Source organism: Schistocerca gregaria, chromosome 1, assembly GCF_023897955.1.
Source record: "Schistocerca gregaria isolate iqSchGreg1 chromosome 1, iqSchGreg1.2, whole genome shotgun sequence".
NCBI classification, from domain to species: Eukaryota; Metazoa; Arthropoda; class Insecta; order Orthoptera; family Acrididae; genus Schistocerca; species Schistocerca gregaria.
In genome coordinates, this window is record NC_064920.1 from 578,922,360 (window position 1) to 578,939,325 (window position 16,966).

The 16,966-nt window shown below is 40.9% G+C and overlaps 1 protein-coding gene across 2 annotated transcripts in view; it reads right to left on the bottom strand.

Moving 5' to 3' along the window:
- Positions 1–6,752: 6,752 nt before the first annotated feature.
- Positions 6,753–16,966, bottom strand: part of LOC126356844 (mitochondrial intermediate peptidase) — a 136,013-nt gene continuing 125,799 nt past the window's right edge. For both annotated transcript variants that reach the window (XM_050007401.1, XM_050007402.1), the window contains one exon: positions 6,753–7,140. In XM_050007401.1, the coding sequence (XP_049863358.1) occupies positions 6,829–7,140 (312 nt within the window). In that variant the 3' untranslated portion in view covers positions 6,753–6,828. The remainder of the gene's footprint in view (positions 7,141–16,966) is intronic.

The window sequence follows — 16,966 nt, forward strand, 5'->3', positions numbered from 1 at the left end:
CAGATACAAAAATTCTTACAAGAACCCATTTATGTCTCCTACAATACCTGAGGAATTATTCGTCGTCATAAAAAGCTTGCCCAATATGTATTCAGCAGGTACTGATGAAATACTAGATATTATGATCAAAGCAAGTGCAACCTCTATTGTAGAAGCATTAACGGATATTTTCGATTCATCATTCATATTCGCGAAAAATCTGAAAATGGCAAAAGTGACACCACTGTAGAAGAAAGGGGACAAACATGAAGCTGCAAACTATAGACCTATATCAGTATTGTCAGGCTTTGGCAAAATTCTTGAAGGACTACACTCCTGGAAATGGAAAAAAGAACACATTGACACCGGTGTGTCAGACCCACCATACTTGCTCCGGACACTGCGAGAGGGCTGTACAAACAATGATCACACGCACGGCACAGCGGACACACCAGGAACCGCGGTGTTGGCCGTCGAATGGCGCTAGCTGCGCAGCATTTGTGCACCGCCGCCGTCAGTGTCAGCCAGTTTGCCGTGGCATACGGAGCTCCATCGCAGTCTTTAACACTGGTAGCATGCCGCGACAGCGTGGAGGTGAACCGTATGTGCAGTTGACGGACTTTGAGCGAGGGCGTATAGTGGGCATGCAGAAGGCCGGGTGGACGTACCGCCGAATTGCTCAACACGTGGGGCGTGAGGTCTCCACAGTACATCGATGTTGTCGCCAGTGGTTAGCGGAAGGTGCACGTGCCCGTCGACCTGGGACCAGACCGCAGCGACGCACGGATGCACGCCAAGACCGTAGGATCCTACGCCGTGCCGTAGGGGACCGCACCGCCACTTCCCAGCAAATTAGGGACACTGTTGCTCCTGTGGTATCGGCGAGGACCGTTCGAAACCGTCTCCATGAATCTGGGCTACGGTCCCGCACACCGTTAGGCCGTCTTCCGCTCACGCCCCAACATCTGCACGCCTCCAGTGGTGTCGCGACAGGCGTGAATGGAGGGACGAATGGAGACGTGTCGTCTTCAGCGATGAGAGTCGCTTCTGCCTTGGTGCCAATGATGGTCGTATGCGTGTTTGGTGCCGTGCAGGTGAGCGCCACAATCAGGACTGTATACGACCGAGGCACACAGGGCCAACACCCGGCATCATGGTGTGGGGAGCGATCTCCTACACTGGCCGTACACCTCTGGTGATCGTCGAGGGGACACTGAATAGTGCACGGTACATCCAAACCGTCATCGAACCAATCGTTCTACCATTCCTAGACCGGCAAGGGAACTTGCTGTTCCAACAGGACAATGCACGTCCGCATGTATCCCATGCCACCCAACGTGCTCTAGAAGGTGTAAGTCAACTACCCTGGCCAGCAAGATCTCCGGATCCGTCCCGCATTGAGCATGTTTGGGACTGGATGAAGCGTCGTCTCACGCGGTCTGCACGTCCAGCACGAACGCTGGTCCAGCTGAGGCGCCAGGTGGAAATGGCATGGCAAGCCGTTCCACAGGACTACATCCAGCATCTCTACGATCGTCTCCATGGGAGAATAGCAGCCTGCATTGCTGCGAAAGGTGGATATACACTGTACTAGTGCCGACATTGTGCATGCTCTGTTGCCTGTGTCTATGTGCCTGTGGTTCTGTCAGTGTGATCATGTGATGTATCTGACCCCAGGAATGTGTCAATAAAGTTTCCCCTTTCTGGGACAATGAATTCACGGTGTTCTTATTTCAATTTCCAGGAGTGTATTTCTTACAAGGCTGACATCCTTTCTAACTAAAGTAAACATAATAAGTGATGCGCAACACAGATTCAGAACTGGCAGATCAACACAGCAAGCTATTTATACCTTCTTAAATGAAATTCTAACTGCAGTAGATAATAAACAACGTGTGCCTGGCATATTTCTTGACCTTAATAAAGCCTTTGATGTAATTGATCATAATACTGTGTTGCACAAGCTACGTAATTATGGAATACGAGGCCTGCCAAACAAGTGGATACATTCCTACCTTCATGGCCATCAACAGATCACTCAAATATAATACAAAGACAAAAACACAAAAAATTTGTAACTTTTACAGTAATGCACAAAACATTACATTTGGAGTTCCTCAAGGGTCAATCCTTGGGCCAATTCTTTTCATTCTTTATGTTAATGATTGTTCAGAAAAATAACTAAAGGGACAATAGTACTTTTTGCAGATGACACAAATATCCTAATCAAATCATGTGATGAGGAAAGCCTAAAAACAGCTACAGGTATAATACAAAATTTAACACAATGGTTCAGAACAAACAAGCTAATAATAAATAATGAAAACACAGTGACAGTCAATTTCCACAAATCACAGAAACTACATCCTGCAAGACCGATTTTCACAATTGATGGAAAAACTGTCTCATTTGTGAGCTACACAAAATTTTTAGGTACACATATTCAGCAAAACCTAAAATGGGAGACACGTCTTAATCATGTAAATAAAAAGTTAAACACACTTACACATGCAGTAAGAATCCTCTCACAAAATACAACGCGTGCAGTCAGTGATCACAATGTATCATGGCAGTATTCAGTCACTGCTGATGTACACCATTATCTTTTGGGGGAACTCCGTAGGTACAAACAAAACATTTAGGCTACAGAAAAAGATTGTTAGAATAATAAACCATGCTAAGAACAGAGACTCCTGTAGACCAATAGTTAAAAATATCAATATACTGCCTCTTCCTTGCTTATATATGTATGAAACACTAAATTTCACAAAAGGAAGTATTTTAAAAGATGGAAATATCCTCAAGTATAACTGTGATTTCCACCCTCATGATACTAGGCAGAAGCATTATTTTCATGTCAATACAGTAAGCACAAACATTTGTAAGAGAGGAGTGTATCATACTGGCACAATGCTGTACAATCACATGCCATCCTATTTGAAACAGATGCAAAATTTACAAAAGTTTATAGTGAAACTGAAAGAGTACTTGCTTGAGCACTGCTTCTATTCTGTTTCCGAGTTTTTAGAGTACCAGAAAAGTATAATGTGACTGCTCAAATATTCTTAACCAATCTATCATTTTATTTCATTATATTAATTTTGTCAGCAATATTCAACATGTATAGAATAATTTTTAATTATTTATCTTTCCAAAATAACAATGAGTGTGATGTTGTATATACTGTACCAATGTGACTTGTCCTACATCGTTTGTGCAAAATATGTACCTAAACACGATTTACAGGACCAATAAAAAAATATAAATACAAATACAAATATGTTTGCTTGCAACCTATTGATGAGACTTATCAGAAGTTAAACAACTGCACTGGCCATATAACTAGTAATATTGGGGGACCGTGAACAGTGAAAGTAAAGAACTATGAAACACAACTGTGCACCTATCGGCTAAATCATTTATGGTAGTCAGTGTTGAACTTCCACCCCCTCCCCCTCACCCCCACCCCCTATTTTTCAGCCAGTACAGCAATGCTGTATGTTGATACCAAGGACAATCAATGAAGAAATAAAAGAGGCAAACATCACATATGGTGCCCCAGATGAAAAATACTGCATGTGGGCACAATAAACTAGAATTTGCGAACTTTGAATAGTAAACTCAAGAACAAACGAAGGAAGTGCAATAGCCAGTCAGCACTTGTGTTTCATGGCTAAAGTATGACAGCAGCCAATCAGCGACCGGGTTCTATGGAAGCAGCCATTGAGTACAGGAGCAGCCAATCATCACAGCCAACTGCTATAAACAAGATGCCTTGCCCAGAGAATTACAATTTGCAGCCGCCTTGCAGATGATGAATCGAGATGACAAACATGGCGGCAGCAGCAGCAGCAGCAGCAGCAGCAGCAGCAGCAGCAGAAGAAGAAGAAGAAGAAGTAGTAGTAGTAGTGAATAAGAATAAGGTAATTTCATAGCAAAAACCATTTTATGTTAAGTGATACATGATGAGTCCCGAGTCCCAATGCAGCACAAATTTTCACTATCGTCATTCCATTATGCAGTTGATGGTTGTTCACATCGCAATTGCGAATATCTTTAATGTATTTCATAATGGCTGTAGGCACTGCAGTGCCTGTTACTTTGTGTATGACTGCTTTTCCAAAGGAAATGATAATAACCCACACACTACAATATCGTAAAAGTATGAATGACACTGTGCATTTCACCACGCACGCTAAAATATACGTCATCACAGTTAAATAAAATTATTATAGTCTCAACATAACATATTACATCAGGAAACAAGAATAGCTGGACGAAAGCACGTGGTGGTCAGAAACAGTCTGAAAAGCTTGTATGGGTGTTACATGGTATGTTGTGTTGAGAAGACACATTGTGAAGAGAAAAGTTCAATAAATCGAGCCAGTTCCAAGTTCATTAACACTGAGGGCCATTACACATGCAGAGTCAAGCAGCCAGCCAGGTAAAATTAGTGTCAATTGTTCTCATAGCTTAGATGGTAATGCACGAGACTGCTCAGCCTTTGGTTCAGGTTTGATCCTTCTTGGAGTACCACTACTGTATTGTCTCATGTTTGGTTCTTTATCATGGCACGATGCTATATGTGCTAGAAGATGAAAATGTGCACTAGAAATTCAGTGTACAATCAAAACTATCCAATAGTGTGGAATGAAACACTTCATTTCTTATAAACTGACTGCATCTACAGAAAAGGTTAATAAAAGAAACATTTATTTAGCAAATCACAAAAATAACTTCATTATTGTGCAAGGTGATTACTGTTTGACTGCAAAAAATGTGGAAATAAAATAAAATCAGAAAACTGAAACTAATAACATATTTCAGCCTTCCATAATTATGTGAATGTATTTTAATTCACTTGATAGCTCCTAGCCACAGAAATCCATTTTGTTTTCATTCGATGTGTGAACTAAGAGGAAACAGCAAAATCACTAAACCTAAACTTGGGCCACTATCCCCCTTACCACTACAATCCAGACTGCTCTGCACATGCGCGAAACTGGCAGCTTGGGCACGCCAGAAAATTTTTGTGGGTAGCATGACTGCTTCTTGCTACTGCCGCACCCACACTTCAGGTAGCCAGAAGCGAGAGAAGACACTGCTCATAAGCAACTCAACTGCGCAAGTGCCTGAGCCCACTGGCAACTGCTCAAAATGAACTTAATGTAAACAGTTGTGACAGCACACTCATCAGGAGCAGTTTGCTGTTATGAAGTATTCCACAGCCTTTGCCTAAAGCCTTTGACACATCTTGCATTTGGCATGTGCTTGTTGTGCACTGTGCTTTGTTGTTGTAAATGGTGCATTTTCTTTGCAACTTAAAACTTATTTTGGTTTTATTCTCTCATTTATGTTTCATTGCTGCAGTATTATTCTGCAGTAGTGAGATACAGTAAAATTCTTTGTTAGACTATCAGTTCTTACCAGCCAAAATTACAAAAATTTAACTGAAGACTGAAACAATGAAAAATTCACAGAATTTAAAAAAAATCCTGTGTTTTTTCCCAGTTTTCTCCCAGATGAAAAAATTCCTGGGTTTTTCCCGGGAGCGTATACATCCTGTATTTCTCTTCTGTTATAATGTCATATAATGACTCATTCCATGACCACGGAGACTTGCTCCTCAATTTGGTCCTAGGGAATAACATACAACATACAAATGAAGAAATAGATGGTCAGGTAGCACACTGGAATTTCACCCATGATGGGAGGCCATGTGTCTTGACACACTTCTTTGTCTTTGACACAAGATGCATGCTCGGAAACATATACTTCACATTCTGTTTTAAGTATCAAATTATATGTGAAAAGATGCACACAAAAAGACATCATGCGGATAAATCTCCAGAGATGCAAACTGCTGACTTTTTATTTAAGTTTTTAGTGTAATGTTCAAGTTAAGAAACTGTAATTATTCTTTTCATGTAGTTGTAGTCAAATATCTAGAAATCTCTGATAGGATAAGAGCCTGTATTCTTTACATGCTGCACTACAATTTCTTTCTGTTTTTACACTATTATTAAACTGTCTCTACTAAGACCTATCATTAACACTATCACTTAGTTGTAATACCTTGATGTTAACAATCCAACTAGGAAATATCATGTGATTCATCAAAGCCATAATGGCCCTCATGGTGAAAGCGAGTCTATGTTTCTGTAATCCAACAACAAAATGGCACCTACCTGCAATGAAGAATTTAATATGAATTGGAAGTCCACTTCACTCAACACAAACTATCAGACAGAGAAGATATGAAAACTGGACAGTAAAGCTTTTAAGAAAAAAGGCATCTTCATTTGGTGATACAATATCTTTCAATTTCTAGAAGAATATTCCACATCTTACTATATTTTATGTAAGTCTGAGTAACACAACATTAAGTTTGGAATTCAACAGTAAATGAAACCTACAACATATAGCTGTAAAAGTGATGGTTTAGAAAATTGACTCTATCAAAGCATTCTGAGCATTCCTCAGAAACTATCATAAACCAAAATTTCCTGGTTAAAAAGGACCTGTCTGTTAAATCTTTGTAATATAAATGACTATTACACAATTCCTTTACACTACTTCTTCAAACGTCAATAAAACGTGAATCTGTATTTTGAATGATACTCTTACATAACTGACACTGAAATTTTGTGACATTCTATTAATGTAAATTCCCAAATTTATGAAATAGGATGTAGCTACCAAAGTGCAACCAAATGTAATGACGGCTTCATTTTCCTCTAATAATACAGGAAATTGATTAAAAAGAAACCAAATTAACAAGAAAATTATATTTTAATAAATAAACAATCGCAATATTTATAAATTTACAGTTCTGTACAATATAACACTTTAAGCTTGACAGGAAGATGTTCTTTTTACATTATTTATATGCTCTCTCTTATTGTCTATTTCAGTAATAAGACTGTGTGCAAGGTTCACTGGTGTCACATCTCTTTGCAGAAACTGGGATACAAGCTCTTTTGCTGGCTTTCCTCCTCCGTGTGCCAAGCATTCACGCCTATATTTTTCACCTGCAGATGAACTTAAAGGATTTGCCTCGAAGTATTCCTGCCATATCCAGGAGGCCAATGCTCTTGACAGTAGATACGAGTAATACTTAGCACCGTAGCCAACCAGGTGAGAAAATCGTAACTGCCATGCCTAAGAAAAGAGAAAATCAAGTAAATTAGCAGATACACCAGGATTGAAACAATAAACACAAATGAGAAAAGGCTACCACTCATCTTTAGCTGACTGATTTGTCATGATATACATACCTCTCATTACAGATGGTTGGCTTTCAAAGAGGCTGCTCTTTTCCTGGTGGAAGCACACATTCTTTCTCACACACAACCAGACACCCAAATACCCCTACTGGTGATTATGACAACAGTTATTGTTGATCAGTGGTTGGGTAGGCTACCAGAAGTCAGAGAGGAAGAAAGATATAGCAGCTGCGATGGGTAAAATTTAGGGGGAGAGGTAGCAGGGAGGTAAAGGGAGGCTCCATAGAGGGGAAGACCTATTTCTCGCAACAGAAGTAGTTGAGTGACGACTGAAATGGCAACATTCACATACTGTTGAGAGAGAGAGAGAGAGAGAGAGAGAGAGAGAGAGAGAGAGAGAGAGAGAGAGAGAAGGGGTTGATGTGAAGGGAAATTTTGAGTAAAATAATGGGAAGGGGACTCGTGCAGGACTGGTCAAGAATGGAGTGAAAATTCCAAAAAGTTCAGAGGAGCTGGTGCTCTTTTTTTTCTCAGAATGGGAGTTAACATGTAAATGGAAGAGGTATGGAAGCATTTATTGACATCAATGTGATGAGGAGAGCTGAATTATCAGCAGTTGGCTGATCAAGACTGCAGTTAGCCACATTTTGGCAGTGGCCATTCAGGCATGTGTACATTTGTTTTATCATTCTCACCCGAAACACCTCATAGAGCACAGATGGAATATAATGTGCCTGCGCACACATATTACTTATCACCACTTACCAACCAAGTTATTTTTCCTCCATGAAGAATGACCATATAGTTCCAAAAGCTTTGATTATTATTTTTCTATTTAGGTGTTTTTTCATCAGCATTACTAGAAATTTTGTTGCCTGAAGGTAAGTACTGGCCAACTTCTCTACCTCACGATAATTTTAATATAACACTACACTAACTGATGAGCGTATTAGTTTGGGTAGGACATCCTTCATATCAGAGCACAACAATAGCAGAACCCCTGGCAATTGTGTTTACTTTTTAATTCCTTTGTGACATAGTGATGGGAATACTGCCCAGTCATTGATTTACAGTGAATATCTGTGTTAATGCCATTGGAAAAGGTGACATGTGAAATTTGTTTCTATGCTAGCTGTGCACAATATCATTTGTCTGGGAACGATCTGACAAGAGTAACAGTTTATTTGATTAACTCCTGCTTTGTAAAAGAGATGTGGCACCCACAGATGGCAGATAGCCCATTGAGTATAGAAGGACAAGGTCAAATGAATTTGAGAACAGATGTTGAGCTATGGAAGGGAGAGCATTTTCCTTATCATGGGTCAGATCATATGATGATGTCAATGAATTCAAACCAAAAAATGGGTTTTAGATATTGAGCATGTAGGATGAATTCCTCTAAGTGATGTCGACTTCTTGTAAAATCTCAGAACATACTCTGAGCTCAAACATAATGAGGTATCTTGAACAAAACAACCTCCACTATGCCAACCAGCATGGATTTCGAAAACATCAATTACGTGAAACACAACCGCACTTTTCTCACATTACATATTGAAAGCTTAGGATCAAGGCAATCACATAGAAGCAATGTTTCTTGATTTCCAAAAAGCATTCGAGTCAATACTGCAAGTATACTTATTGTCAAAAGTACGATCATATGGGCTATCAAGTGAAATTTGTGACTGGAATGAGAACTTTTTGTAGGGAGGATATGGCATGTTTTCTTGGATGAAGAATCATCGCCAGATGTACAATATGAGGTTCGTCCTTAAAGTAAGGTCTCCAACAAGCTCTCATCAAGACGGAATGAGCTAGCCTAAATCAGACAACAGCGGGGTTCCTTGCTTCACGCACCACTGTTCTTGCCATTCCCCACCTCTCTGCGCATTCTTAGGGTATCAGCTGCTAATGACATAAGGGGTCAAACCGTATTGAAATCTATCACCAGTTGACCAATGTGTACGGAGGAAAGTGTGTGGATGTAAAAAAATGTGCATAAGTGGTGTAGGAAGTTTGCGGATGACCGTACAAAAGAGCAAGACAAGGCTGGCAGTGGGTGTCCATCAGTTTCGGACAAGACAGTGACGAAAGTCAAAGAAGTTTTGCTTACAGACCAGCAAGTGATCATGTGAGAGATTGTTGAACGCTAAGACTACCATGGAAATAATTTTGATGGACAACTGGGGATGAGACTTGGGTCGACTACTTCATGCCAGAGACTAAGGAACAATCAAAACAATGGCATCATTCCGGTTCTCCAAATGTCAAGAAGTTCAAGCAAATGCCATCAGTGGGGAAGGTGATGACTTCGGTATTCTGGGATAGGAACGGTGTTCTCCTGGTCAACTACCTGGAAAGAGGCACAAAAATCAATGTGGCAAGGTACTGTGAGGCACTGACAAAGCTACACTGGACCATACAGAACAAAAGGAGGGTTTGGCTGACAGAGGGAGTTCGTTTGCACCATGACAACGACTGCCCTAACCTCACCAACACCACGACAGATCTCATCATCAAATTCAAGTGGGAAATCAATTGACCATCCTCCATACAGCCCTGACTTGTCTCCCTGTGACTACTATTCACTATTTGTTCCCCAACTTGAAACAACGTTTGGGAGGAACAAAATTGTCAAGTGACGAAGAGCTGAAGGCAGCTGTCCATTCCTTCCTTCACAAGTTGGCGGGAGAGTGGTACAAGATGGGTATGAAAAAGTTTCCAGAGCATCTCCAAAAATTCATCAGTCATGACAGGGCCTACAATAAAAATTAGCTATATAACTGTAATTGGTTTTGCAATAAAATGATGTTTACTATGTGAAAAAGCAATGTAGACCTTAATTTATCAACAACCCTTGTAATTTCGGGTGTGCCCCAGGGAAGTGTGTTGGGACCTTTCCTTTTCATATTGCAGACATATTAATAGTAAAATCAGGCTTTAATGAAGTACTATCTCAGAGAGGCTGCGTAAATATTCAATCAATGTGGTGCAGAGATTGGCTACTCACTCTAAATGTTCACAAAACAAAAGAAGTCAATGAGGCACTGTTGGAATTGGCCGACTCATGCAAATACCTGGGAGTAATACTTTTCAGGGTTATGAAATAGAATGATCACATAGGTTCAGTGTGGGTAAAGCAGCAAGTGGTAGGCTTCGGTTTATTGGTGGAATACTGGAGAAGTGCAATCTTTCTACAAACGAGACTGCTTAAAAATCACTCATGCAAATGGTTCTAAAATATTGCTAAGGGTGTGTGGGACCCATGCCAGATAGGACTAACACAGGATATTGAACGTATATAGAGAAGTACAACACAAATGGTCACAGGTTTGTTTAATACATGGGAGAGTGTTGTAGAGATACTGAAGGAACTGAACTGGAAGACTCTTGAAGACAGACGTAAACTATCCCAAGAAAATCGAACAACAAAGTTTCGAGAACCGGCTTTAAATGATTAGTCTAGGGATATTCTACAACCACCTACATATTGATCACATGGAGACCATGAGGATAAGATCAGGATAATTACTGCACACACACACACACACACACACACACACACACACACACACACACACACACACACAGGCATTTGATTAATCATTCTTCCAGCACTCCATACGTGAATGGAACAGGAAGAAACCCTAATATCTAGTAAGATGGGATATGCCTTCTACCATAAACCCTCATGGTGATTTGCAGAGTATAGACGTAGATAAAAAAAGTTAGCATTGAATGGTGCCATTGTAACTTGTTAAAATGCTCCCATAAAAAGATTCTCTGTCTTCATAAACCAGCACCTCCAACCAACTGTCTGGAATGTCCATTCACACATCCAACACACTAACTGCTTCCACCACCACACATCCACAGTTCTCTCCCATTACCATCAGACTCCTTATTTGTCACTGTGGAATCCACATTGCTGTACATCAACATCCCCAATGCTCAGATCATATTTGTCCAGTGTCCTCTACATACCAGACCTACTACCTACTCCCTACTCCTTATGATGAACTACATTCCGACATTTCGTTGCTGAAGGTTAAATCCACAAACAATTATGTGGAAATGTCATGATTATTCAGATAACAGTATTCCCTATTCATATCAAACACACTAACAATACTTCTATTACAACAGCAGTGCTGTGCTGCAATTATTGTACAGCCTTCTACACTGAGGCAACACAAGCCATGGGATAACTCCTAATGAAATCGGGACTCATCTGACGAGGCACGTTTTTCCAGTCACCTAGGGTACAACCAATATGGTCACGAGCACAGGACAGGCACTGCACAAGATGTCATGTTGTTAGCAAAGGCACGTGCATCAGTCATCTGCCGCCACAGCCCATTAACACCAAATTTTGCCACACTGTCCCAACGGATATGTTTGTTGTATGTCCCACATTGATTTCTGCAGTTTTTCACACAATGCTGCAAGACGATAGGTAATCAATGATACGTAATGACAGGTAAAGATTACTTATCAACGCGCTCTGCAATGAGGGACATCCTGCCCGAGACACTACCCACCCCTCCTAAAGTGGTGTTCAGTCACCCACCCAACCTCCACAAGATCCTAGTCCATACCTATGCCACTCTCAATCCAACCCATCGCCACAAGGATCATATCCCTGAGGAAGACCCAGGTGCAAAACTTGCCCAATCCACCCAGCAACATTTCCTATTCCAGTCCTTTCACAGATTTATCCTACCCCATCAGAGGCTGATCTACCTGTGAAAGCTGCTATGTCATTTACCAGCTCTGCTGCAATCACTCCACAACTTTTTATATTGATATGACTACCAACCAGCTGTCCACCAGGATGAAAGGCCACCATCAAACTATAGCCAAGAGCAAAAAAATGGTTCAAATGACTCTGAGCACTATGGGACTTAACTGCTGTGGTCATCAGTCCCCTAGAACTTAGAACTACTTAAACCTAACTAACCTAAGGACATCACACACATCCATGCCCAAGGCAGGATTCAAACTTGTGACCATAGCAGTCACACGGTTCCAGACTGTAGTGCCTAGAACCGCTCGGCCACTCTGGCCGGCTAGCCAAGAGCAAAGTAGGCCACCCTGTGGCACAACACACAACTGAAAATAACACACTTAATTTCAATGGCTGTTTCACTACCTGAGCCATCTGGCTCTTTTCCTCCATCACCAACTTTTACGAACTGCACAGATGGAGTTATCCTTACACCATGTCCTCCACTTCCATAATTATCCTGGCATCAACCTAGGGTAATATCTTGTCCCCACACCCTTCACCCAACAGTTTCCACACCCTCTGTCCTATCACATGCTTTCCATTCTCATCTCCTGCCCTGTTTAACTGTAGCCCTTTGCCAATGCACCGATCCATCTTTCCCACTCCTCTCCTTTTTTGTTCCTTTCTTCCCCGCCTCTCAGCCCCACAAACTCCTGAAACTGCACCTGTTGGCAGTCTAATTGCTGCACACTCCACCAGATAGTGTCCGTCTCACTCCCCACCTGCACACTACTATCCCTTCCCCACCCCCTCCAGTTTGCTGCTTGCTTCCCACATGATGTTGATTTCTGGCACAAGATGCTGGAGTTGGCGGTCTTGTGTGTGTGTGTGTGTGTGTGTGTGTGTGTGTGTGTGTGTGTGTGTGTGTGTGTGTGTGCGTGTGGGCGAGAGCGCGCGCGCGCTTTACTGACAAAATCTATGGCTAAAAGTTATACGTGAATGTCTTTTAATCATGCCTGTCTGCAAATTGACATGTCTTGTTTACAGAAATTAGCAATCTATCTTTTCCTACATTGCTGAGATTTCTACCTGGAGTTTCCACTTTGATTTTTCTTTGTGGAATGCATAAGCAGGAAAGCCACACCCACTTCTACTAGCCAGCTTTCATTCATTTCACAGTCATAGTGTGGCCCGTGTAAACTCTTCAAATCTCATATGTATTGCTGCAAACACTGTTGGAGAAAAATGGTAGGCAATGTTGCTGAACATTTAGCTGAAGTGGTTGGCAATGAAGCTCATCAACATCCCTACAATATATTGTCAGCAATATGTAATTTTTATTGCCCTTATAAACACACCATTATATCTGTTCAGATATTTGTTTTGTATTTTTATTACTTCTTTGACGTTCTCCTTCAGTGGTGGGTGATATTAAACAGCAGGAATTCCTACATCACAGCAGATGTTGCATGGAGTTACCAGAGCTGTACAGAGCACCACGGAGGATCTTAAGAGTATTCCTATGTGCTTCCATTGAAATAAGACTCAACAATGCTAGTGAAGAAAAAGATAAGAATTTATGTAAAGGCATTAGTTAGTATGAGCCTAGATACTGGTCACATGAAATGTTTGTATTCACACGTCTGTAACAAATGTTTATCGACATTCCAGAACAGAATTATTTTATTCAATAAAAGTCAGAAATATAAGGAAACACTAAATCACTATTGTGCTGGATTTTATATTGGCAAGGCTGAAAAGTGAAGCTGTAGCAATTGGGGAGAATGGGAGGGGGAGATAGATGGATATTACATGAGTATTGAAAATTAGGAAAGATGAAGAGAAACACTGAAAAGCAAATATTCATCATTTTAATTTTGACTCTAATGTTCAGAATCACATTTCACACAGCGACTAAGTGAAGAAGACTGAATCTGTGAGAAGTTTCCTAATTCAAACTATGTCATTACACATGGAAACATTATGTTACAATGATTAAGGCTAAGCAACTTCATAACATAAAAAGAAATGAAGGCTCTTGGGATCATTTTGAATTCCATTATAAAGCTGAAGATTGGACCAACAGCTTACTTTCTAAAGTGATAAGGATAGAATCTGAAGTAACAAATAAAAATTGGAGCCAAGGCTGGGACTTCGAACCGGATCTCCTGCTTACTAAGCAGATGTGTAATCCATGACACCACCCTGGCATTGCAGCTGATACAACTGCTCACTAACACAAACTTGAATTTTAATTAATTTTCCTTAAATTGTAAGTACTGCTGAGGCCCTCCGATATAGGAATACCACCACAGCTTTGTACGTAATGGGGAAACGCTGCCTGTACCTCAGATATAGGTGAGCTACTGACCAGATGTAATTAATTTTCCTGCAGACTGAGTCTCAACTTTATCTTCAGTAAGGACAGAAGCTGAAGTAAGGAATTAAAATTTATGCCAAGGCCTGGATTTGAACTCGGGTCCCTGCTTACTAGGCAGATGTGTTTTCCACCACTTTACATAGGCAATACTGACACTTTAAGAAGGAGAAAATCAAGATGGGCTGAGGTGTGAACTGACATTTGTGTTAGGGAGGGCATTGGACAAGGGTAGCCCATGAAGCTGCGTCAGCCACAACGCCAGAGTGATTGAAGTGGATTACACATCTGCCTAGTAAGCAGGAGAACTGTGTCCAAGTCCAGCCTTGGCACAAATTTTAATTTATTACTTCATCTTCTCACATTATCGAAGATAAAGTTGAGACTCAATATGTCTCCAGGAAAATATAATTTGTAAATTGAGTTGATGGATTTTTTAAAAAAAGAGACGTGGGAGTGCTGTGATTCAGTGGTCTGTAAGTCACGTGTTAGGTTTACAATGATAGGGAATCAGCACTGATTGGAAGTCAGACCAACACTTAATTGATGCATCTAGAAGTTGCCTATTGCTTCATGATTTGAACTTTAAACGTTATTAACATAAATGTATGTATCTGTGTCCGACAGAACAGGCCTCACTCATGACTATGCAGCTGGTCCTACATTTCATGTTTACATGTATGTACCAGTCGTGTCATCAAGGACGTCTGTAATGTCGGACATGTCTGACAGAACAGGTACCACTCAGATACATACATTTTTGAAAAAAGAAGGTGACAGCTCCTTGAAATTTGTTTCAGTGCGAATGCACAAATATTGTCCAAATACCTGCATTAATCAGGATTTGTGAGTACCGAGTTTAATGGGTGAGAGACACTACAATGCATTGTGCAGTAAGTTGGAAATTTGAGTCGGTCATGGACCATGCCCAGCTGGCCAAAGCAGTTAGGCCATGACTCGTAATAAGTGGTAAATCCAGGTTTGGATACCAATCCAGCACTGATTTTCAGCTTTCACTATTGCCTTACTGTAATGCCCAGCGTGGCTAGCCATCACATTTCCACCACATTCCTCTCCTTTTCCTCCCATTCCTACATTTCACATTTACATTTTTAACACCGTAGTCACTAAAATACATAACATGGTTGTTGGTACTGAAAGTCCGGAAAAGGGAAATGAAATATCGTAAAGCAAATACTCATCAATTTAATTTCAGCTTTGATGCACAGATCACCCTTCAGTTAGCAAAGGCAAAATCTTTCTACCAAAAATGTTGATACAGTTAAATAAATTAAAGTTTCAGTCTATTACTGGCAAATGCCAGAACCAAATCTGTTTTCTTTTAATGTCTTCAGACACTGGTATTTAATCTTCTACTCATCGTTTTATGGACTCAACATGATTTATGAGTCTAGCAACGGACAAGTGTTACTTTTACAGGACACAATGGTCCAGTACTCAGGCTTATGGCATGAATGGCTGGGAGATCCTGAAAGGAAGGTTTAGCCACCTAACTGGAAAGGTTTTCACTGTCCTTTGTGCCTGCAGGCGTCTTTCCTTTGCAAAGTAAGAGACTTGCCTGCACGCATATGTGTATCTGTTAAGTGTAAATGCCTGGAATTTGTGTGTGGGGGGGGGGGGGGGGGCAGGAAGGAGGAGGGGGTGCTCACATACTTAACGTCCCCTTCAGACGGACATATCAGCAACAATACTGACACATCCCCTCACTTCACTATGCACTGAAGAAGTGTTTGGAATGTAGTGCAGGGTATTGGTGAAGACTGGTGATCCGGCTGTGGAGGCAGGTTAGCAGTCCTCTGATAAAGAATGATGGACCACACCAAGTGACAACTATTACATATGGTCAACCATGGACATAACCTTACAACTCAGGAGGCAAAAGGAAGAAACAGTGTGTGTGTCAAGATACTGTGAATGATTTCTCAAGATTCTCGGCAACACATGTTTAAGGTTTTAGTAAAACATTCTTAGATTTTCCAGAATGAGACTACAGAAAGTAGATATGATACAGGGTTCTCTATTTTGTTTCTTTTTGAGTGCGCATATGAATTCACCACCCACAATTTGCTTGTGGTTGGGGTACTGTTGAGAGTACCACTAAATGATACCAGCTAAGGCTGGCAATGGCATAAGCTGGCAGCTCATCTCATCAGACTTTTCTGTCACCAGCAAGACGACCACTGTATTAACCCAAGTTATGGTGGGCTTCATCTGACGTCACAACTTGCTGCTATTCTACATAGTCCTCTACTCACTCACTTACTGTGCCTCGATGAAGATAATATGTTCTAGCATATATTCTGAAGTGTCACAAAATACGAAATGTGTAAGCCTGGGTTCCAGTGTTAAGTAGTAGTGCTGCTGCTGCTGCGAGCCTGCAGTCATCTCAGAAGAGTTTTATACAGAAAATCATGGCTTTACTTCAATTAAGTGCTACTACGACATTCCAACAAGAGAACACCTATTCATAAATTGCTAGAATTTTTTAAGCTTGTTCATAGCTCTAACTCATGCCAACATCAATCTCTACCATAGTACCGAAGTTCTCACTGCATTTCAAATTGAATTCTTCTATTTTAGGAACCAATATTAATTACAACCCCTGATTCCATACTACAGTTGTAAGAGCAAATG